The sequence below is a fragment of the Marmota marmota genome, unplaced genomic scaffold, assembly GCF_001458135.2.
Source record: "Marmota marmota marmota unplaced genomic scaffold, marMar, whole genome shotgun sequence".
NCBI classification, from domain to species: domain Eukaryota; kingdom Metazoa; phylum Chordata; class Mammalia; order Rodentia; family Sciuridae; genus Marmota; species Marmota marmota.
Genome location: NW_026000294.1, coordinates 209324 through 232656, shown reverse-complemented (window position 1 = coordinate 232656; position 23333 = coordinate 209324). Strand labels below are relative to the sequence as shown.

General features: G+C 34.2%; 1 protein-coding gene and 1 long non-coding RNA gene across 7 annotated transcripts in view; one reads left to right on the top strand and one right to left on the bottom strand.

Moving 5' to 3' along the window:
• Positions 1–2405: 2405 nt before the first annotated feature.
• Phka1 (phosphorylase kinase regulatory subunit alpha 1) overlaps positions 2406–23333 on the bottom strand; it is a 109263-nt gene continuing 88335 nt past the window's right edge. For 3 of the 6 annotated variants that reach the window (XM_015501614.2, XM_015501617.2, XM_048797179.1), the window contains 7 exons: positions 21962–22077; positions 21800–21838; positions 20075–20125; positions 9688–9858; positions 7242–7295; positions 4382–4582; positions 2406–2921 (listed from right to left, as the gene is read on the bottom strand). In XM_015501614.2, coding sequence (XP_015357100.1) covers positions 2748–2921; positions 4382–4582; positions 7242–7295; positions 9688–9858; positions 20075–20125; positions 21800–21838; positions 21962–22077 — 806 coding nt within the window. In that variant the 3' untranslated portion in view covers positions 2406–2747. The remainder of the gene's footprint in view (positions 2922–4381; positions 4583–7241; positions 7296–9687; positions 9859–20074; positions 20126–21799; positions 21839–21961; positions 22078–23333) is intronic. The other 3 variants (XM_015501616.2, XM_015501618.2, XM_015501615.2) reach the window with 2 other exon arrangements.
• Positions 13842–23114, top strand: LOC125614429. Its single transcript, XR_007345017.1, has 3 exons — positions 13842–13907; positions 18695–18698; positions 23004–23114. It is a non-coding gene; the product is annotated as an uncharacterized LOC125614429 (long non-coding RNA).

Genomic DNA, 23333 nt, shown 5'->3' with positions numbered 1-23333 from the left:
ATTATGCCAGGAAAACAGGGATAAATAGATGATATACTGGACAAACCAAGACCTGAGATCACTCAAGTTAAATAAAAAATGAAGACCAGCCATGAAAATACTGTATTTATATCCACTGCATTAGTACAGACACCAGGTACTGGGTAAGCAAAAATATGGTTGGGAGAGGTGTTGTGAACTATGACAACTTTTGTCCCACCAGTTGTATAAAATTCCCAGAATGTAGCAAAACCTAATTAACCAGAATGGAACTATACAGACAATACTCATCCTTGCTGAATAAACCCCTCTTCTTATAGAAATGGCTAATGAATATCATAAATTATATTATGCCAAATGTTTATAATACTTAGAAGAACAAACTGTTCTAAGTACCCTCCAGTAGTGCAGAAGCACCATTTGTACACAATTGAAATGCTGAGTAATTAGCTGTCTTATTTCTTCACCAGAACAGATTCCCTAGAAACCTGTTTGAATGTAGTAAGCCTAGTTTGAGTGTGTATTTGAACAACAAAACCGTGTTTCTTTACATATATTATCTAACATATATGTATTAGTATTAATATTATTCTAATTTGACCCAATTAATGAGTTTTGATTGTATTGTATAATTAAAATATGTAAAATAAAACCATTAAATAATCTCCAATCACAAAAACACATATCAAGTTTTGTGCATTGATATCAGATATTATTTAATTGGAAATTCTTATTCTATTTTCAAAACACAAGTGCTTTTAAAAAAAAGTCTAACATGTTTTTTTAGTATCACACACCTAAAATGAACAAAACATCAGAAGAGTTTTCTGAAATTTTCCTTTAAAAGTTAAATGCATCTGTCTAGGGATCATAGTGATATACAACTTAGAAAACCAAGAGAAATGCAGCCATCAGTGTCCATTCAGAGAAATGAGTGCAAGAAGGAGTGGTGGCTTTTGCCTCTGACACTCTAGATATACTTCCTGTGACTGGGGTACACTTTCAGCTAGTGAAAAGACAAATTATTTCAGAACAGGTTGTACTTTTCTTTAAAGGTAACCAGAAAAATCAAAAAGCTACTAACTGTGTGTTTCCATTTGTTGGGAGAGAGGCACTGAAAGGTGGACCATACTCTCTTTGTTTCCACCATCTGTTTTCTATCACTCTACTGTGCTCACTTATTCCATAAACTTACAAAATGAAGTGTTTAGAATCTCCCATCCCCACCTTCCCCATTCATGTTCTTGGAGAAAACTCTTAAAATATGAGGGAATGAAGGGGACTGAAGTAGGGAATTGTCTGAATGCAAATGGAAATTAGTAGGGTTTTGCCAGCAAATCAGGAGAAGGAAAATTATGAGAAATCTTTATCAAGCTAGGCTAACTACACATAGGCTCAGACAAAAGGATTGAAGTTGTTTTTAATCTACTGAGTTGTGTCATCGTGAGACCAGTCATGCCCTCTCTCACATGTGACATTCATACTTACATGCTTACTTGGTCTGCTAAATGTAGATATAGGATAAGATGTACAGGTATATCAAAACTATTTCCATACTATTTTACTAATTATACATATATACATGCACACATACATACATAGAGATGTTCATAAGAAACAGATATATGCCCATAGATACCAAGATATATAGGGAGATGAGAACTTTAATTAGAAAGTAAAATTATAAGTGAAAGATTTTAAGAATGGATGCAGGGCAGGGAGTTGAGAGGGGCTGGTTGGATGTGGCAAATGTGAGTAGACAAGTGAGGCAGAGACTAAGAACACAAGAGGAGGATGCTTGGAAAAACAGCTATAGATTGGACTGTTGGATTCCTCTTTGCTGAAGACAGGCTCAAATTACTCTCTTGGCCCCCTCTTCAAGGGCAAGGAGTTGGTGCACAAGGCTGTCTGTAGGGAACCAACCCACATCTGATGTCCTCTCAACTCCCCATGTGTAAGACACTGCCCAGGTGTCTTCCCTCCTTTCCCTTCTCTTTGGAATTGGGGTACCGATTCCATTTGTCTGGGTTATTCCACATGTTCTGCTACAAGCACATCTCTGAGTAACAGCAATCTCCATAAAATGTGGTTTCAAATGTTAATACAGAAATCCTTCAATGTACATGCTGTGCATGCTTTTTAAAAATATTTTACCAATGTGAGAATAGGCTATGTGTACAGGTACCAACAGGACAACAGGAGAGACAGTAATTCTATGCAGAATACTTCATCAGTGTGAGAAAACGTGAGTGAAAAAGAACCCAACTGATCTGGTACTCTATTTTCCTAATAAAAGGCACTTAGAATAGATATTTTCAATTTACAGCAGTGTAAAATCTAACAATTTAGTCTACTCACTGGAAAGAATGTCCCAAAGCATCCACCACTCATATATACAATAAAACCACACATAAGAAAAAACAAACTTTAGGAATAAGTTATTATTAATATCTGCTCCTGAAACAGGAGTTAGAAAACTAAGCTGGCAATAGATCTATAGAATAAAAACACATGCAAACTTTTATGAACCATGAAAGAATTGACAATAATTGAAAGGTTTTGTTGAGCAGATGCACTGGAGGTGAGTCTCCAGGTAAGGGTTCACTTCTTCTAAAGCAGTTAGTTTATCAGCAAAGTTCTCTCTTCTTGGGAGGATGGGACAGGAAGGGGCAGGGGGAGTGATCAGGCATTAACATTTCAGTTCCATGCACAATCAACTGAGACAGGGACCAGCTGTCAAGACTCCTAGTAGCCAGGACCCAAAGCCCTCACTGCATGGCACAGATGCTGTGGGGCAGGAACTCTTGCACGTAGGTGGCGGCTGCCTTGGAGAGGTAGGTCATTGTGCCAAACCTGCCACTGGGTGCACTGTCATACAGAAGAGTACAGATGCCAGATGCAGGATCCTTTGCCAACATGTTATCATCTGCGCCGAGGGTTTTCTGTTTGGTTTTTAAGGGTAAGAAAACATAGGGGAAAGGAAAAATTACTAATCCTACTAAGTGAAATCCTGAGTAGTATAACTCAGAGCCTCCTCCCCATCACCAATTAGTTGGTTCCTAAGTTGTTCAGCCAGGAAGGGATCAGGGTTATGCATAGAAGAGTGAATATCAGTTTTTTAGATACGTTTTCACTAGATCTCCAAATTATGGAAGTTATTTAAAATTATTGATTAGAATTTTCCCTATTACAGTGTAGTTTTGAAAGTAATATAGTAATAATCAACTATATGAGTCAGACCTGTTAGTTACAGAGACAAATGTTAACATTCACAAAACACCCTAGTGAGATTTTGGTCTGACACTCTTTAGTACTACTAGTATTCTTTTATCTTGTGTTTAATCATTATTTCTTTCTAAGCCAACTTAATTCAAATAGACCATAAGCTTTCCAAGGCTAGAGTCTATTATTAAAAAGGATCACATTTTCTAACACATTGATTGACATCAATCTAGAATATTTAAAATTAGGACAGTCCTAGAAAATCTTATATATGTTCTTCTGTATCTTCTCACAGTGATTAAGAGAATGAAATACCTATTATGTTTTAGAGATTTCCTGTTGACAACAATCATACCCTTTCACCTTAGGTGCTTCTACTCTTAATCCAGGCAACCTTTGAAATACTTTCAATAAATAGTTTTTATTTTTTACTGTGCTTAATTTCCTGGAAGATTTATTAAGAAAATGTATAAATAAAAGTTTCACTTTAAAGCTTTCCTACAGATAAGTAGTAAAAGAAAAAGCAAAGTAAAACCAAAATCAAATTTTCTCTTTTCCTTAATAGCCCAGAAAGGATTTCTAAACAACTCTAACAATTTTAAGCTGCAAAAAGCATTGTGATCAGGAGTTTGAAATATGATGCTAATGCTATGCTTCAGGCTTTTCAGGGAAAAGCATATTATCTCCTGAGTTCCAGGTAACTTGACCATAAAAAACAAACCACAAAACACATGGATGAGAAAGGCAGATAAAGGGAGGCTGGAATTGATTGGTACACACTGTATGCATGTATGGAAATATCACATTGAACCTGATTAATATGTATAATTAATATATGTTAATAAAAATCAAATAAAATGGGCTGGGGTTGTAGCTCATTGGTAAAGCACCTGTTTAGCATATGGGGCCCCAGGTTCCATACCCAATACCACTAAGTAAATAAATAAATAGGAAATTTTAAGATAATCTTGAAAGAAAGGAAGAAAGAAACATGACCAAAGACAGAGGTCATCCTGCAGCCCATTTCCTTTGCAAACGCAGTTCAGAGCCACTGAAGGGAACCGAGGAAAGAGCTATGTGGAAGAAGGCACAACCAAGTGATCTTGGCTTTCTGAGGAACTTGGAATGCAGTCAGCTTAGCATCAAAATTCTCCTCTGAGAAAACAACCAGTTTACCTACCTGTTCTTGAAGGAACAAGTCATTGGCAATGTGCACTATTTTTTCCACAGCAATGATGCTTCCGATGCTATGAATTTCAATATCTGCTAGCATGGTGAGGACAAGGATGGCTTCAACCAGAAGCTGGCGATACTCTGGCTGAGGTACACGATTCAGGACAGACTCCACATGGACAGAGAATTTAATCTCACCTGGAGTCATCTGTGACAGAGAAAAAGAAAATTACTTCCGAGGCGCTCACTGCTCAGGTGCCATCAATCACCTGCTTTGAAAGACAGTAAAAACACTGTAGCCATGAGCATGGCTTCAGCCCCCTTAATGTAACAGAGTGAGTAAATTGGTTCAATCTTTTTGGGAGGCAATCTGGCAATGCATAAGGAGAGTCATAAAAGTGTCAATGCCCTCTAACCCATAATCCTATTTCTGGGAGTTCATCCCAAGAAAATAATTCAAAAGAGGAAGAAAGCTCTATGTGCAAGAGTGTTTATAGCAGCATTAGTCACAAGGGTAAAACTAGAAGTAACACAAACATGGAAATGGTTGTATAAATAATAGCATGTCATGGCTTAGAAATGTCATGAGTTTTTATGGAGCCACTTAAATGTGATGATTATGGATAAAGGATAAAGTCAAGCTTAAAACTGCATATATGTGATGATTGGAATTATGTAGAACATCTATATATTGTTAGAATGAAGTGGGCATCAAGAAGTACAAAATTATTTTAGGTGAAGGAGATTCAGGGATAATTTTTGGTAAAATTTTACTGAGTTTGTGATATAGGGAGGCAATATGCCTGAGTTTAAACTCCTGTCTCTGTCTAAAGACTTGGGTTCAATAAAAAATCTTAACACTAAAAAAATCAATAAATAGGCAAAGGAACCAAACAGAACTTATCAAAAGAAGAGATACAAATGGCTAACAAATGTATGAAAAAAATGTTCAACATCTCTAGCAATAAAATACAAATTAAAATTACAGAGATTTCACCTCACGCTAGTCAGAATGGCAATTATTAAGAATACAAGTAACAATAAATGGTGGTAAGGATGTGGGGAAAAGGGTACACTCATACATTGTTGGTGGGACTGCACATTGGTATAACCACTCTGGAAAGCAGAATGGAGATTTCTCAAAAAACTAGGATTGGGACCACCATATAACCCAGCTAACCCACTCCTTGGTATATAACCAAAAGAGTTAAAATCAGCATACTACAATGACACAGCCACATCAATGTTTATAGCACCACAATTCACTATAGCTAAGCAATGGAGCCAACCTAGGTGCCCTTCAATAAATGAATGGATAAAGAAAATGTGTTATATTAACACAACAGAATATTACGTAGCCAGAATGATTTTATGACATTTGCCAGTTAAATGGATAGAACTAGAGACTGTCATGCTAAGTGAAATAAGATAGTCCCTCAAAGCCAAATGTGAAAATGTTTTCTCTGATATGTGGAAGCTAATCCAAAATAAGGAGGAAGGAAGATAAAAAGAATAGAAGAAGGCCAGTGGAGTAGACACAGGGGGATGAAGTGAAGGGAGGAGTGGCAGGAATAAGAAAGACAGTGAAATGAATCTGCTACAACTTTCCCAAGAAAATATATGAATATACCACAGTGAATCTCACCACCATGTTTATCCACAAGAAGCTAATTTAAAACAAAACTATAAGTTAATAGTAAAAATATCAGTAGAGTAGAAGATAAGGAATGGGGGAGGGAGAAGGGGAGAGAAAGGGGAAGTACTAGGAACTGAATTAGAACAAATTATATTCCATGTTTTTATGATTTCATCAAAATGAATTCTAATATCATGTATAACTAGAAAGAACCAATAAAGAAAAAAAGACTTGTGTGTAAGCCCTGTCTTGGTCGGTTATGAGTTACATGACCTGGGATTATTAATTTCTCTAATTTATTTTTCTTATTTGTACATTTGGAGTGACCATCCCTTCTTTGGCTATCTTTTGTAGTTGTGTTGAAGATTAAATAATGAGAAAGTGCTTTGAAAACTCTTAAAGGTACTATTCAGCTATGTATTATTAATAATACTATTAACACTTTAATATTGCTTAAATTCAAAGAAATGGCAAATAGGGAATATGGTGTTCTTTATTATAGAAAGCCCTTTAGGCAATAGTAAAGGCCTGAAGCATTACATTTTTAGTACCAGTGTCCCTAGCTGCTGTTTGCAATAACTCCAGTGTTTTTGAGAATTTCCTAGTGTCTGATTATTTCTAGCTTATTAATATGATTTTGTATAAAAGTTCTTTATCATTTTTTGGTGATTTGAGCGAAAAAGAAAATACAAAAGCATTTAATAATGTATATCTGTGGTCAGTGGCAATATTCTCCAACTATTGTTATATATCAGCATCGTTCTATGGATTTAGATAAATACATATACTCAGGATCTCTCCCTGGAGATTCTAATCCATAAATTGGAGATGGGAGCCCAGGTTACTCCAAAATACACTTTGAGCTCAAGACTACTAATTGTCTACAAGCATCCTACTAGAGAAAGGTGGGGATGAGAAGAATGGGGGTATATGAGAAGTCACTCATTCTTAGATTTCTATCCCCTCTGACCTCTCCAACTCTCATATAGCCTAAAATAATTAACCATTATGAGAAGTTTTCTTAGATAATTAATATAATACATAATTATTCTCTAATATTCCTATTCATTTTTTTAAAAAATTCTTTCATTTCTTCAAATGCTTTTTGTATTCAGATGACTCATAAAAAGACATAGGTCTGCTACTTTGAAAAGTGATCACTAAAATACTTCAGCCAGCAAAATCACTGAAATGCTTCACCATTATAAATGCAAAAGTCATAGAATCTTACCTCTCTAGTAGTTGAAGAAGGAAGAACAAAACCTTCCACAGAAAGTCCATGACACTGCAAAGCAGAAAACACATGCCATGAGGGATGGGCTAACAAATGGGAGGCTGTAAGAAGACACTTTGTATTTCTAAGTGCGTTTCAAGGGTTTTTGCTGTGTGATCACAGGTCAGTAAGAGGTCCCGCAGCCCCACATGGCCTTGTCGTGGGATCATGAGTACTAGGTACCAAGATGCAGGACTGGACTACAAAAGACCAAGGTTCATCCTCTACTTAGGGATGAAAGATGGGTAGGGAAGATCTGCATTTTGGGAAACACTAGCAACCTTCCTACCCAACAAATATTGAGAGAGACTACCTGGGAGTATATCAAGCTACATCCCAGAACCATCACAAAGAGACCTTTAGAAAGATTTTTAGGTTGCAGGATAAACTTAAGATATGCATTTATCAAACAGGTTACATTACTACGTGTTCTAGTTAGGCATCCTATATCCCCATCAGTACTCTTATCCTGCCCTTCTTTTTTCCATAGTACTTATATCTTTCAACATTCTAGGTACTCATTTACTGTATTTATTATTTATTGTTTCTTTCTAGGACAATGTAAATTCTATAAGAACAATGATTGTTGTCTTTTTTTGTAGGAACACATAGAACAGTGTCTGTTAAAGATAAAATATCATTACTATAATATTTACAAATATTATAAAAATATATAATAAATATTTATCATGTATTATTATATTTCTAACAATAAATATTATATTTATCATTATATTATATTAATGATATTTTATTTGTTATAGAAAACATAATGAATATAATAACATATAATAAATATATTATATATTTAAATAAATAAATACAAATTATCATATTTATTATGTATTTTATAATTTTATAAATATCATATTAATTATATTTTATCTTTTCTATCACCTATAACTATCAATTTTAATTATTAAAAAGTAATGGGGATTAATGATTTACAATTATAGTCTCTAGATAATTCAAAATGCCATATATGAAACAACCACAGAAAAAGATTCCAAGCCAAGAGATTTGCTGACTCCAGTAGACACATCCATCTTTTATTTCATATACCAAATAATACTGTTTGTACAGAGAATTGTTGCCCTTCAAACATGTATGCAAAATTATTTTGTTACATTCAGATTCTTAAAGGGATGGATCTGAAAAACAGGATATGTCTTTTGCCTCCTATGTTGGGATCCCAAGTTCAGATTTTTATTTTGCTATAAAATTCCCAACATCCCCAATCCTATTTAAGTGTTCTTTCTTTTCTAATTCTTATAGGCTTGTAGTTAGGCATCTTTATTAGAAACTTCTTTTGCCTTGCATCATAGCTGCTTTTTAAGATACCTATAGATTCAACTACTCAATGACAATGGACAGATAATTTACGTGATTATTACATGGTATCTGGGGCAGAATTGTACCTAATACATGTCTGCTAAGTTGAATTGCCATAATCCATGCATAATTGGAGAGAGAAAATGCATATCTGTCATCACTGTGTGAAAGGAGTAAGGTGGAAAGAGAACAAGTTCTATGTATTCTTTGAAAAGGAGATTGCCAGAGCCAATAATCTGAGGAATCAGCTTTCACCTTTTCAAAAAAAAAAAAAAAAAAAAAAATCACCTCATCCTGTCTCTGGAAAAATAACAGTGTGCTGAGGAGAAAGACACCACTGAAGGTTTTGAAGTTCTGGATAAAGTATTCTTCAGATCCTTATCAAGGGCAAGAAGCAAAAAGTGGCACCTGAGACACTTGAATAAAAACTATGAATTAGTATAGTAGTCTTTCTGGCCTTCTAAAATTATCACCATCAAAATGGTGTGATGTACAATTATATATCTTTGGTATAATGGACCTCTGAAAGATAAACAAATATTGATCACACCAAGAGTCTTTGGACTACTAACATCTTTATAATTTTGTATTTGTTTAGTAGTTTTTATTCAAGAAAAAATGTAGGTAAGCGATCCTTACACAAACTCCCCAGATGCAGTACTTGTTTTACCACAGTGATATGTACTTACAAAAGAGCACACAGTTGTAAATACCATTTCCAGTTCACCATAGCTACAAAGTAAGTGAGGTCTTTATTATTAAATCATTTGGCTAGCAGCAAATGTATCACAACGTCCCATAACATGCTACTAGAGCCCAAAGCAGAGAAGTCATGATTTTAAAACTACTTTAGAAACATCATTGCAACAATAATATAAAGAGACTAAATTTTTATAATGCCACAGTATAAATTCAACTGTTTCATTTTTATCTTTTCTCTTAGGTTTTGTCCATCTAAACATATGATATTCACATAATTATAGTGACATTATAGTTATGTCATATCTTAGTCAATAAGACCAAGGATTTCAAGAGGGAAAATAAGGAGACATCAGCAATGTATTATGCTTACCTTCTGTAAAACTTTCCAAACTTTTTGATAAAATCCAACTGGGACTCTATTCAGAGCTCCATCCAACCTTCTCCGGCGTTGCCATTGACCTTGACGACTATCTCTAGTTGTCTGCTGACCAAATGCACTAGCAAAGGACCCACTATTTGGAGTATTACAGGTCCCAGGGGACTTGGAAGAAGAGAAAGAAAAAACATAAATCAGAAGTGATCTCTATTTCTCTGATAAAGTATTACAACACAGTGAACAATAAAAAATCTGCCAAATTTTATGCCACATATTATGTAATATAGCTATGATAAAGAGGTAACAGGGAAGCTAATAGACATCTATATAGTTAGTAGTGCTGTAAATTTGAAGAATCCTTTTAGAACACAATCTGATGTTATGTACAAAAAAGAAGAACCTTACAAATACTGATGAATAGAACATTGTTAGCTATCTCTTTACCTGGTTATCTCTTAAATTTCCAACTGGTCTATAGTTTTGTTTATTGCTCTTATGAGCCATAACACAAGCCTCAGTAAATTTAAAAGGATTAAAATCCAAGCACCACAATATAATTTAATTAGAAATCAGTTAAAGGAAGAAATTCAGGAAATTAACAAATATATTATAATTAAAGAACACACTCCTGAGTAACCAATGTATTAAGGAAAAAAATCAGAAGAAAAATTGGAAGATGAATGAAAACAAAAACACAACATACAAAAACGTATGTGGTATAGTTAAAATGGTGCTTAAAGAGATATTTATGTTTTAAATGCTTGCATTAAAAAGAACAGAATCTCAAATCAATAACCAAACCTATCTTCAGAAAAAAATTGAACAGAAATAAAGCAGAAGGAAGGACATAGTAAAGATTCAAGTGAAAAGAAATGAAGTAGAGAATAAAAAAATAAAAGAGAAAAAATAATGAAATCCAAATTTGTTTCTATGAAAATATCAATGAATAGAAAAATCATTAGGTAGATGAACTGAAAAAGAGGAAATAGAGGACATCAATTCCAACCTCACATAAATGAAAAGAATCATAAGAACATATTATTAGCAGCCATGTGCTAACAATTAATCACATAACCTAGATGAAATGGACAAATTCCTAGAAAGACACAAACTACCTAAACTGCTTTAAAAAAACAAAATCTAAATCAATTCATAAGATCAGATTAATAAGACCAACAATTCCTACAAAGAAAAGCCCTAGTACAGATAGCTTCACTGATTAATCTATAAAACATTTAAAGACAAATCAATACCAGTCCTTTTTCTTTCTTCCTAGTATCTGGGGTTGAACCCTGGTCATTTTTTAATGCTATGCAAGTGTTCTGTTATTGAGCTATAACTGTGCCCTTTTAATTTTTTATTTTGAGACTGGGTCTTGCTAAACTGCCCAGGCTGGCTTTGAACTTTGAAATTTTTTAAATTCTCCTGCCTTAGCATCTCTAGCAGCTGGGATTACAGGTATGTGCAACCATGTCTGGCTTAGCACTAGTTCTTTTTGAAATGTTAAAATCATGCATTATAGTTATACATAACAGTGGGTTTCATTTTGACATAATCATACATGCTTGGAATATAATTCATTCCATTTCATTCTTCATACTTTACTTCTTCTTTCTCTCCCCTCTCCCATACCTCCTCCCCATTGCCATTTCTACTGGTCTTCCTTCTATGTGTTTATTGTTTCTTTAATTGATGCTTTATAGGTATTCAGAAAGGTTAAATTCATTGTAATATATTCATATATGTACATAGCTTAATTTGGTCAATTTCATTCTGCAGTTCCTCCCTTTTCCCATCCCTCCTCCCTCCCTCTTTATCCCCTTTACTTCATTGAAATCCCTTCTATTTTCATGGGATTTTCCTCCCCAGCCCTGCCTTTTTACCCCTTTATTTTGGTCTAGCTTCTTCATATGAGAGAAAACATTTAATCCTTGACTTTCTGAGTCCGGCTTATTTCACTTAGCTCAATGTTCTCCACTTCTATCCATTTACCAGCAAATGCCATAATTTCATTCTTCTTTATGGCTAAGGGAAACTTCATTATTAATATCAGTTCTTTATAATCACTTCCAAAAAAGAGGAAGGAACACATCCCAACTAATTCTATGAGACTAGTATTATCCCAATACCAAAACCAGCCAAAGACATCACAAATAAAGAAAACTGCAGTCTGATACCCTTTACAAATATAGATAAAAGAATGTTCAACAAGATGGGTATGGTGGTACCCTCCTATGATCCCAGCTATTTGGAGAGATGAGGCAGGAGGAATGCAAGTTAGAGGCCAGCCTTAGCAAATAAAAGATAAAAAAAGAGCCAGGGATGTAGAACACCCTTGTATTCAATCCCCAGTACTGCAAACAAACTAACAAACACCAAATGCTAGCAAACTGAGTTTTGTGATATATTAAAAGGATTGCACACTATAATGAAGTAGGATTTATTCTATCAATTCAAGGTTTTTAAAATATCTAAACATTAATAAAAAACACCATCTGAACAGATGAAGAAAAAGCATTTGACAAAATTTGATATGCCTTCCTGAAAAAAAAAAAAAAACACTAACAAACTAGGAAAAGAAAGGAATTTCCTCAATCTAACAAAAAGTTACATTTTGTATTCTCTGAAAATGAACACTAATAAAGACTGATACTTTCCCCTCTTAAGATAAGGATGCCAAATCTCACCACTACTATTCAGCATTGTAGTGGAGGTTCTAGACAGGACAATTAAGCAAGAAAAGAAGTAACATTATTTCTATTTACAGATAACATAATCTTGTATCTAGAAAATACTAAGTAACTCCTTAAACGTAACTACAACTAATAAATAATTTCAGTAAAGTTGTATGATTTCAGATCAACAAAAATCAATTATATTTTACTTGAATAGATGTTCCACTAAAGAATATATGTAAATGGTCCACAGGTATATCAAAAGATACCCAACACAGAAAAATCATTAGAGTAGAGGGAAGAGAATGGGGGAGAGAAGAGGAGGGGAGGAAAAGGGAAGGTACCAGGGACTGAAATAGAGCAAATTATATTCCATGCTTTTATAATTATGTCAAAATGAATCCTAATATTTATGTAACTAAAAGAATAATAAAATAAATAAGAAATTTAAAGAACTAAATTGTAAATTTAGTTTTTAAATGATAAAAAGGTGCTAAACATCACTTATTATCATGGAAATGCAAATCAACCCACAATCCACCCCTTCGTGTTCAAAACACTAGGCAAACCAGGGAGAGTAGGAACATACTTCAACATTGTAAAAGCTATCTATGCTAAATCTAAGGTCAACATCATTCTAAATGGAGAAAAAAAGAAAGTATTCCCTCTGAGAACTGGAATAAAACAAGGATGTCCTCTTTCACCAATTTTATTCAACACCATCCTTGAAACTCTAGCCAGAGCAATTAGAGAGAAGAAAGAAGTTAAAGGGATATAAATTGGAAAAGAAGAACTCAAACTATCACTATTTGCTTACAACATGATTCTATATTTAGAAGATCCAAAAAATTCCACCAGAAAACTTCTAGAACTAATAAATGAATTCATCAACATAGCAGGATATAAAATTAACACCCATAAATCAAATGTGTTCCTATACATCAGTGATGAAACCACTGGAAGAGAAATTAGGAAAACTACCCCATTCACAATAGCCTCAAAAAATAAAATACTTGGGAATCAACCTAACAAAAGAGGTGAAAGACCTCTACAATGAAAACTATAGAACACTAAAGAAAGAAATTGAAGAAGATCTTAGAAGATGGAAAGATTGCCCATGCTCTTGGATAGGCAGAATTAACATTGTCAAAATGTCCATACTACCAAAAGCATTATACAGATTTAATGTAATTCCTATTAAAATCTCAATGACATTCTACATAGAAATAGAAAGAACAATCATGAAATTCATTTGGAAAAATAGGAGACCCAGAATAGTCAAAGCAATCCTTAGCAAGAAGAATGAAGTATGAGGCATCACAATACGAGACCTTAAATTATTCTACAGAGCCATAGTAACAAAAACAATATGGTATTGGCACCAAAACAGACATATAGACCAATGGTACAGAAAAGAAGACACAGAGACAAATCCATATAAATACAGTTATGTCATACTAGACAAAGGTGCCAAAAACATACATTGGAGAAAAGATATCCTCTTCAACAAATGGTGCTGGGAAAACTGGAAATCCATATGTAGCAAAATGAAATTAAACCCCTATCTCTCACCCTGCACAAAACTCAACTCAAAGTGGATCAAAGACTTAAGCACTAGAACACAGACCCTGTGCCTAATAAAAGAAAAAGTAGGCCCAAATCTCCATGTCAGCTTAGGAAGTGACTTCTTAATAAGACTCCTAAAGCACAAGAAGTAAAATCAAGAATCAATAAATGGGATAGAATCAAACTAAAAAGCTTCTTCTCAGCAAACAAGACAATCAATAACATGAAAAAGAGCCTAGGAATTGGAGAAAAATCATTATCACATGCACCTCAGAGAGTATTAATCTCCAGGATCTGCAAAAACTCAACACCAAAAAACAATTAATCTAATCAATAAGTTGGCTAAGGAACTGAACACTTCACAGAGAAAAAAATACAATCAATCCACAAATATATGAAAAAAATGTTCACTATCTCTACATATTAGAAAAATGCAAATCAAAACTACACTGAGATTCCACCTCACTCAAGTCAGAATGCAATTATCAAGAATAAATGTTGGGAAGGATGTGGGGAATAATAAATGCAACAATAAATGTTGGGAATGATGTGGGGAATAAGATACACTCATACATTGTAAAAGCTATCTATGCTAAACCTAAGGTCAACATCATTCTAAATGGAAAAAAAAAAAAAAAAAGAAAGCATTCCCTCTGAGAACTGGAATAAAACAAGGATGTCCTCTTTCACCACTTTTATTCAACATCATCATCATACATTGCTGGTGTGACTGCAAATTGGTGCAACCACTATGGAAAGAAGTATGGAGATTCCTCAGAAAACTTGGAATGGAACCACCATTTGACCCAGTTATCCCACTCCTTGGTTATACCCAAAGGACTTAAAATCAGCATACTACAGTGACACAGCCACATCAATGTTTACAGCAGATCAATTCACTATAGCTAAACTATGGAACCAACAGAGGTGCCATTCAACAGATGAATGGAAGAAACTGTGAATATTATTCAGCCTTAAAGAAGAATGAAATTGTGGCATTTGCCAGTAAATGGATAGCACTGGAGAATACCCTGCTAAGTGAAATAAGCCAATCCCCCCAAAACAAGGCAGAATATTTTCTCTGATATGTGGATGCTAATTCACAATAAGGGTGGAGGGGCTAGGGAAGAACAGAGGTACTTTGGATTAGGCAGAGGGGACTGCAGGGAGGGGAGGGGCAGTGGGGGTAGGAAGGATAGTAGAATGAATTGGACATTATTACCCTATGTGCATATATGATTACACGACTGGTGTAACTCTTCATTGTGTACAACTAGAAGAATGAGAAGTTATACTCCATTTATGTATGATATGTCAAAATGCATTCTACTGTTATGTATACTTAAATACAACAAATTTTCTAAAAAGGCTTATTTAGGATGGACATTTTCTTTTTTTAACTTTTTTTACTAGTTGTTGATGAATTTATTTTATTTTATTTATTTATTTGTATGTTGTGCTGAGAATTGAACCCAGTGCCTCACACATGCTAGGCAAGCACTCTACCACTGAGCCATAATCCCAGCCCCTAGGGTGGATATTTTTTATAAGAGAAAAGATTACAAATATTGGTGTGAATGTGAATAAACTGGAACTCTGTATACAATTGTGAGCCACTATGGAAAAGAGTATTGAAATTCCTCAAAAAAATTAAAAACAGAACTATAATTCTACTTCTGAGTATTTATCCAAAAGAACTGAAATCAGAATCTTTTTTAAAAATAAGAGAATATCCTTATTTTGGAGGTGCTGGGGATCAAACCCAGGACCCTACACATACCAGGAAAGCACTCAACCACTGAGTCACATCCCCAGCCTGAAATTAGGATCTTGAAAATATACTTGTATTCCTATGTGCAATGTAGCATTCATTATTCACAATAGCCAAGATATTAAAAAATCTAAATGTCTATCACAGATGAATGGTGGAAATATGTGTTATATGTTAGCCTTATAAAAAAGAACATCTTACAGTATACAAAGGACACTATGCTAAATCAAATAAGATATTCACAAAAGGACAAATACTGTATGATTTTAGTTACATAAACTATCTAAAATAGCCAGACTCATAGAAGCAGAGAGTAGTATGACGGTTGCCAGGTGGTGGGGAAAATAGGGACTTGCTATTCAATAGGCATAAAGTTTCCATTTATACAATTGAATGAATTAACAGAGATGTACTGTACACCATCATGACTAAATCAATGATAGCATATTACATAGTTACATTTTTTAAAGGATAAATCTCATGTTTAAATGTTCTTATTTTAATTACAACAATCAACTATATTCCTAAATAGTAGCTATCAGCAATCCAAAAATAAAATTAACAATTCCATTTAAAATCGCATCAAAAAATAAAATACTTGGAAGTAAATTTAACAAAGGAAGTGCAGTATTTACCATGAAAGCTATAAAATATGTTGAAAGAAATTAGGCATTTAAATAAATGGAAAAAAATACATGTTCATGGATCAGAACACTTAACACTTTCAAGATGTCAATTCTCCCAAAATTGATCTACAGATTGAACACAATTCCTATCAAAGTCACAGCTTATTTCTTTGTAGAAATTAATTAACTGCTCTAACATTCATATATAAATCCAAGGGACCTAGGATAGTTAAAACAATCTTTAAGACTGAAGTCAGAGGACTCATACTTCTCAATTTCAAAACTGTGTCATACTGGTATAGGATATACTAGTATATTCCATACTACAGACAAATGGAATAGAATTTGGAATTCAGAAGTCAGTCATTATAGTATGGTAAATAAATTTTCAACAAAGGTGCCAAGAGAATTAAATGGGAGAAGACAGTCTTTTCAATAAGATGTGCTGGAACAATTGAATATCCATATGCCAAAGAATGAATGGACCCTTACCTCACACCATACACAAAAATAAATCCAGTTGCATCATTGAGCTGTAAAAGAGTTAACAGAGCAGGGGCTGAGGTTGTGGCTCAGTGGTAGAGTGCTTGCCTAGCACATGTGAGGCACTGGGTTTGATCCTCAGCACCATATAAAAATAAATAAATTTTAAAAAGTTATTGTGTCCATCTACAGCTAAAAATTAAAAAAGAGTTAACACCGTAGGCCAAAACTACTACTTAGGGAAAGGCCTGCTTATAAGATTGGGCCTTGGCTGGCATCTGGAAATGGACTTTGGGGACTATCCTATCATCCCCAGAATTGATAACAGTGGCTTTCTGTGCCTAACTGTGCAAACATTATAGTTTATGTTGAACACCTGCTTTCCTTTTGGAAGTACCAGATAGAGGCTATTTTATATGACCAGCCTCCAATAAAGACCCTGGGTACATTCTTTAATGAGCTTCTTTGGCTGGGAACATTTCACACATGCTGTCAAAATCTGATGCAGAGGGAATTAAGTGCATCCTGTATGACTCCACTGGGAGAATATTCTGGAAGCTGTGCCTGTTTTCCCTGGAATTTACCCAGTGTACCTTCTTTCTTTGCTGACTTTGCTTTGCACTCTTTTGCTGTAATAAATCATACTTATGAGTATATGCTGAGTTCTCCTAGTAAATCACCAAACCTGGGGGTGGTCTTGGGGAGTCCCCTATCTCAATATAATCACAGACCTAAATGTAAGAGCTAAAATAATAAAACTATCAGAACAAAAAAGTAGAACTAAATTTTTGCAACCTTGGATTAGTTAAAACCTTCTCAGATATGACACCAAAACCAAAGAAACAAAAGAAAAAAAAATAGATAAATTGAACTTTGTCAATATTAAAAAGAACATCATTAAGAGAGGCAATCCTCAAAGTGGGAGCAAATACTTACAAATCACATATGATATAAGGGAACTGTATCCAGAATACATAAAAAATATTTGTAAACCGACAATAAAAGAAATAACCCAATTAAAAATGGGCAAAGGATTTGAACAGTCATTCTTCCAAAGCAGATAATCAAACAGCCAATAGGTTCATGAAAAAGTGCTCTGTATTACTAGCCACCAGGGAAATGCAAGTCAAAACCACAATGAGATACTGCTTCATACACTAAGATGGTATAATAAAAAAGACAGTTATAAGGGTTGGTGAGGATGTGATGAAGTTAGAACCCTAAACATTGCTAATGGGAGTGTAAAATAGTACAGCCCCTTTAGAAAAGTTTGCCAGTTCCTCAGAATGCCAAACATATTTACCATATGATCCAGCACTTATATTCCTAAATATATATTCAAGAGAAATGAAAATATGTCTGCATTAACTTGTACATGAAGATTCAGAGCAGCAATATTCATTTGTGTTTATTTATTTATGTTTGCAGTGTTGGAGATTGTTATGGTTTAGATGTGGTGTCTCCCAAAAACTCATGTGTAAGGCAATGAAAGGTTTGGAGGATAGATGATTGGGTTACAGCCTTATCCTAGTCGGTGTATTAATCCCTAATGGGATTAACTGAGTGGTAACTGGAGACAGGTGGGGTGTGGCGGGAGGAAGTGGTTCATTGGGGGCGTGGCTGGCGAGTGGAGTCTCTGGCTAGTGGAGTCTCTCTCATGATTTGAGCTGCTTCCCTCTGTCACACTCTCCCACCTGATGTTCAGCCTCACCTTTAGCCCAGAGGAATGGAGCCAGCCTTCTGTGGACTAAGACCTCTGAAACCGTGAGCCCTCAAATAACTTTTTTCTCCCCTACAATTATTTTGGTCAGATCCTTTAGTCACAGCAGCAAAAAAGCTGACTAAAAGAGGGATCAAACCCAGGGCCTCTCCTATGCCAGGCAAGTTCTCTACCAATGAGCCACATCCCTAGTATAGCCCTATTCATAATATCCAAAAAGTGGAAACAATTCAGATGTCTATCAACTGATGAATGAATAAACAAATTGTGGTATATCAGTACTATAGGATATTATTTTGTAATAAAAAGGAATGAATTGTTGATAGGTACTACAACATGAAGAGTTTTGAAAAAAATGATACCAAATAAAGGATGAAATACACTGGCAAAAGTGGTTGACAGTTGAGATTCAGAAATATAGAATAAAAGATAACAGATATTTCCTGAGAAAAGAACTTCTCATATTTTAATTGTCTAAATCACCAACTATTGCTATGTAAAAAAGAAATGTGCCCTGAAACATTTCTATTGACAAGTGACTATCACACAAATCTGTCAAGTAGATGAACTACCATTTAATTAGTTTTCATTGTATTATCTCTACCACCAAATCCTAGGCTGAATATAGTGGGGTCGAACCAGAAGGATATGTATCTGATACAGTAAAATTCAGACTGTCAATAGTTTGAGTTTTTAAATAAAATTATCTTCTATGTCTCTGTCCTCTATTAATATGGATATGACAGAGTTGGCTAATTCATTACATTCATTATAGGGTATTTGGTTGAGGTAAACTGAAATATTGTTTCCAAAAATTTTCCACTTTTTGTTTGGCTGTCATCTGGTCTAAATATCTTTAGTCTGTGAGATCTGAAATCACAGCCCTTTAGGAAGCACTGATTTAAATAGAAGAAATTGAATTAAAGATCAGTCTTCCTAAACTATAAGTTTCATGAAGGCAAGGACCACATCCATTTTGTTTACTATCAAATATCTAGTGGTTGACACAAAATTTGCACTCAAATAACATTTACTAAATGAATTAATGCTTAGAAGAACACAAAACTAGCCAGGTGGTTTTGAGATTGAAAAGTGCATCAGAGTCACCTACAGAGCTTATTAAAATGCAGAGTGCTAGGCCTCACCTCCAGCACTTTCAGTCTTTCTGGTTCATTAAGTGTGGGATGGAGACAAAGAATTGACATTTTAAGTGAGTTTCTAGGTGATGCTGATGCTGCCTAGTATGCTGCCTGGTGCATAGTAAGCATGTAATAGGTTACATTAGTTGAAAGAATAAATTAATAAATATTTAACAAATACTTTAAAATTTGCATTTGTTTTCAGAAGTGGAAAAGAAGTTGAAAATGAACTTTCTTTCCTGCCTTATTGGGAAAGAATCAGAACCCCTGCTAACATGAAGTTGCTTTATACTTATTTTAGTTCTTGAGCATTTTTTCTTTTTCATACAATGTATATGTCATGATTTATATAACAGATATTCAAAGCATTTGTGAATGGAATATAATATAACAGCAGTTACCAGAAAAGACGGTGACATCATATCTATACCCGAGAGATGACCACCATTGGGCTACGGAAAAAAAAAATTAAGAAAATAAAATTTTTAAAGGAATGAGGTAAGGCAACCAGTACTTGCAGTTTTAGAAGTTTTTAGTAGAGTAAAAGTATGAGTCATTCAAGTAACTAGCCAGCCATATTATCATTAAAAAGCTGATGAAATACGTTTATTCTAGATGTCATAGTAAAGAGTGAAATAAATAAAACTACCTTAAAAATGTTTTTGCCCAGAAGAGGGCATTAGTGAGCGAAGAGGAAAGGACTTAGAACAATACTAATAGGCAGGTGAAGATGGAAATCATTATTTAGAAATAAGAAAGTAATGAAAATTTAGGGCTCTCAGTCCTCCAAAATTTTAGTTCCAATGATTTTGACTCAATTAAAGTCCTATAGATAGTGGATATGCAGGTTTAAAAAAACTAAATGAAGTTGCTGAGTTGACCAAGTCTTAATATCATATTAATCTAGCTGGGAACATGGACTTCAAGTTCTAAATATAAGATTAACTTGTAAGTAATATTATGTGACTATAAACAACTATACAAATTTTAGCCAATCACTCAAACAAAATAAGGATCATTAACCACCAACATCAGTCTAGCTATTCAGTTATTGAATGTTATTCTTTCCCCTTTCAAATAGGAAAATGCTCAGATTACCCATATTATCTGGGAAAAATTATGTAATTTTAAACACAAAGCTCTTTCATATTCCATTCTTGCCCTGGCATAAATATGAATGTCTGAGGGCATTTGATAAGTCTACTCAAATTAAGTTTATTTGAAATTAAACTTCAGGCATTGCTTCATTCTCCTCTTAAATGGTTTCCAATTACCTTTTTAAAAGAAAACAAACAAAATCTCCATTTCACCTCTCCTCTTCTGGGTGTGTTTTAATGCAGTAAGTTATCATAATTCTACTTTGAAAGCAGGAATAGTAAGTTTTAAGCTTTTCATAACAAGTGCTTCTAGAAGGGACCAAATCAGTACCATTTCAACTTCTAGATCTTGAAATCAAATGATTTCCCAAAGTTTTTAAAAATAAGCTATGGAAGTCCATGTTAATTATTTCTTTGTAGAATATAATAGCTCATCTATTATCACCTGCTAGGAAAAGTGAGAGGCTACAATATGGTGTATTGTGACTCCCACCAATTCCCAGATGGATTTAGATGATTTTCCTCTATATATCTAGAGTACCCTTCATATACCTCTGTTGTGGCAGTGGTAAAGGTCTAGTTTGGGGATAAAAACCTGAAAATTGTTTATATATTTATTCATTTTTTGTGGTGCTGGGCATTGAACACAGGGCCTTGCACGTGCTAGGCCTAAAGATAAATTTTTTTAAAATAAAGCCTTTACTTAATCTGATGTTCTAATATCTATTCTTAGAAGTAAGACATCCAAGTCAAGCTTTATAAAGAAAATTAATTCCAAATCAGTCCTAATAAGAGGAACTTGGAATTTCAATTTCTTGCTTTTCAATGCAACTTATTTTCCTCCTAAAGTTAGAGAAGTAGTTTGGTTCAGAAAAAGGAAAAAAACTCTTTATAAATTATTGTTATAAAGGAGATTCAAACAACCAACTCCATGGCTTGTTATTATTTGTAAAAAGGCCATGAGCTCATGCATGTTATACAGAACTAAAGACAAGTTAAAGTATGTTAAAGGATCCCTAGTTGTTTCACCTGACTCTCAGTTGAGATAGACAGTCTACGAAATTCCACCTGAAAAATAAATGTCTCAAATTATACTTAGGATATAAAACATCATAAATGATTCCAACAAAGTCTGATTCCAAAAGATTGTTCTTGACAACATCCCACCTAATCTCCCAGGTAGTATCTCACCTGTTTTATCTCACTTTTTAACTGCATGATCCCAGTTCGTTCTGTTTTGGTTGCTCCAACAGCACCAATCTCATGGATAGAAATAGCAGGACTGACATTTGAATCAGTGGGACGAACTATATAGAATAAGGAATTAGAAATAAAGAATGATCAGGTTCATTTTCTCCTCTCCCATGTTAAAAAGGCTTAGATGTATGTCCTTCTTTTATTTTTAACTTAATTTTTTAAAAACTCAACGAGTATAACCTTGCTACTTAAATTATGGTCCATGGACCAGCAGCATCAGTATTATTTAGGAGCTTGGTAGAAGACTCTCTGGTCCCACTTCAGACCCACTGAATCAGAATCCACATTAAAGTAAGATCCCCATCCTGACATACACTGCTTTCTTTCTTTTGCCACTCTAAGTTCTGGCCATCCATCCATCTGATTTTATATATATTTGTTATCCTAAGCTTAAGAGCTGAACATGCGAGGTAACCCATTTCATTAGCTCTGCTTCTTTACATATGCAACACCAAATAATGTTGCTGAAACCAAAAGTGCAGGCTGGGTTTAGTGCTTGCTGTAGGCACTCACTAAAATACCACATCAAAACCTATTTCATATACAATTAAAATATATTAATCACAAACTTAAAAAGTGCAGGAAGAAGACTAGTTTTTGATGGACTCCTAGACATATTAGAATTTAAGGTTGAAAAGGACACACTTAGATATACAGTAGCAGCTATCCACATACATACACACTCCAAACACTGTAAGTGCTACTGAATTTATTGGCAATTAGAATACAAAAAGTTTCAGATAATTTGGATTGTTAGTTGTCCTAGAGACTTAGGATAATGTAAGGGAATGGTCAAAGTAGTTAAAATGAAACATGATAGTAATGAATCCACTTAGTCAATATATCATTTAAGGGAAAAATTGAGACACAGTGTTTTTCAAATATTATTGCAAATGATAGCTTTGCTTTTAATTGTTTTATAAGTGGAGTTCTATTTATTTGGGGCAAAATGGGAGAACTAGAAATTCATATTCAGCAAAATGAAAATGAACCTCTATCTCTCACCATGCACAAAACTCAACTCAAAGTAGATCAAGAACCTAGGAATTAGTCCAGAGACCCTGTTCCTAATAGAGGAAAAAGTAGGCCCAAATCTTCATTATGTTAGATTAGGCCCAACTTCCTTAACAAGACTCCTAAAATGCAAGAAATAAAATCAAGAATTAATAAAAGGGATGGATTCAAACTAAAAAGCTTCTTCTCAGCAAAATAAATGATCAATGAGGTGAACAGAGAGCCTGCATTTTGGGAGCAAATTTTGCCACACACACGTCAGATAGAGCCCTAATCTCCAGGAAATAAAAAG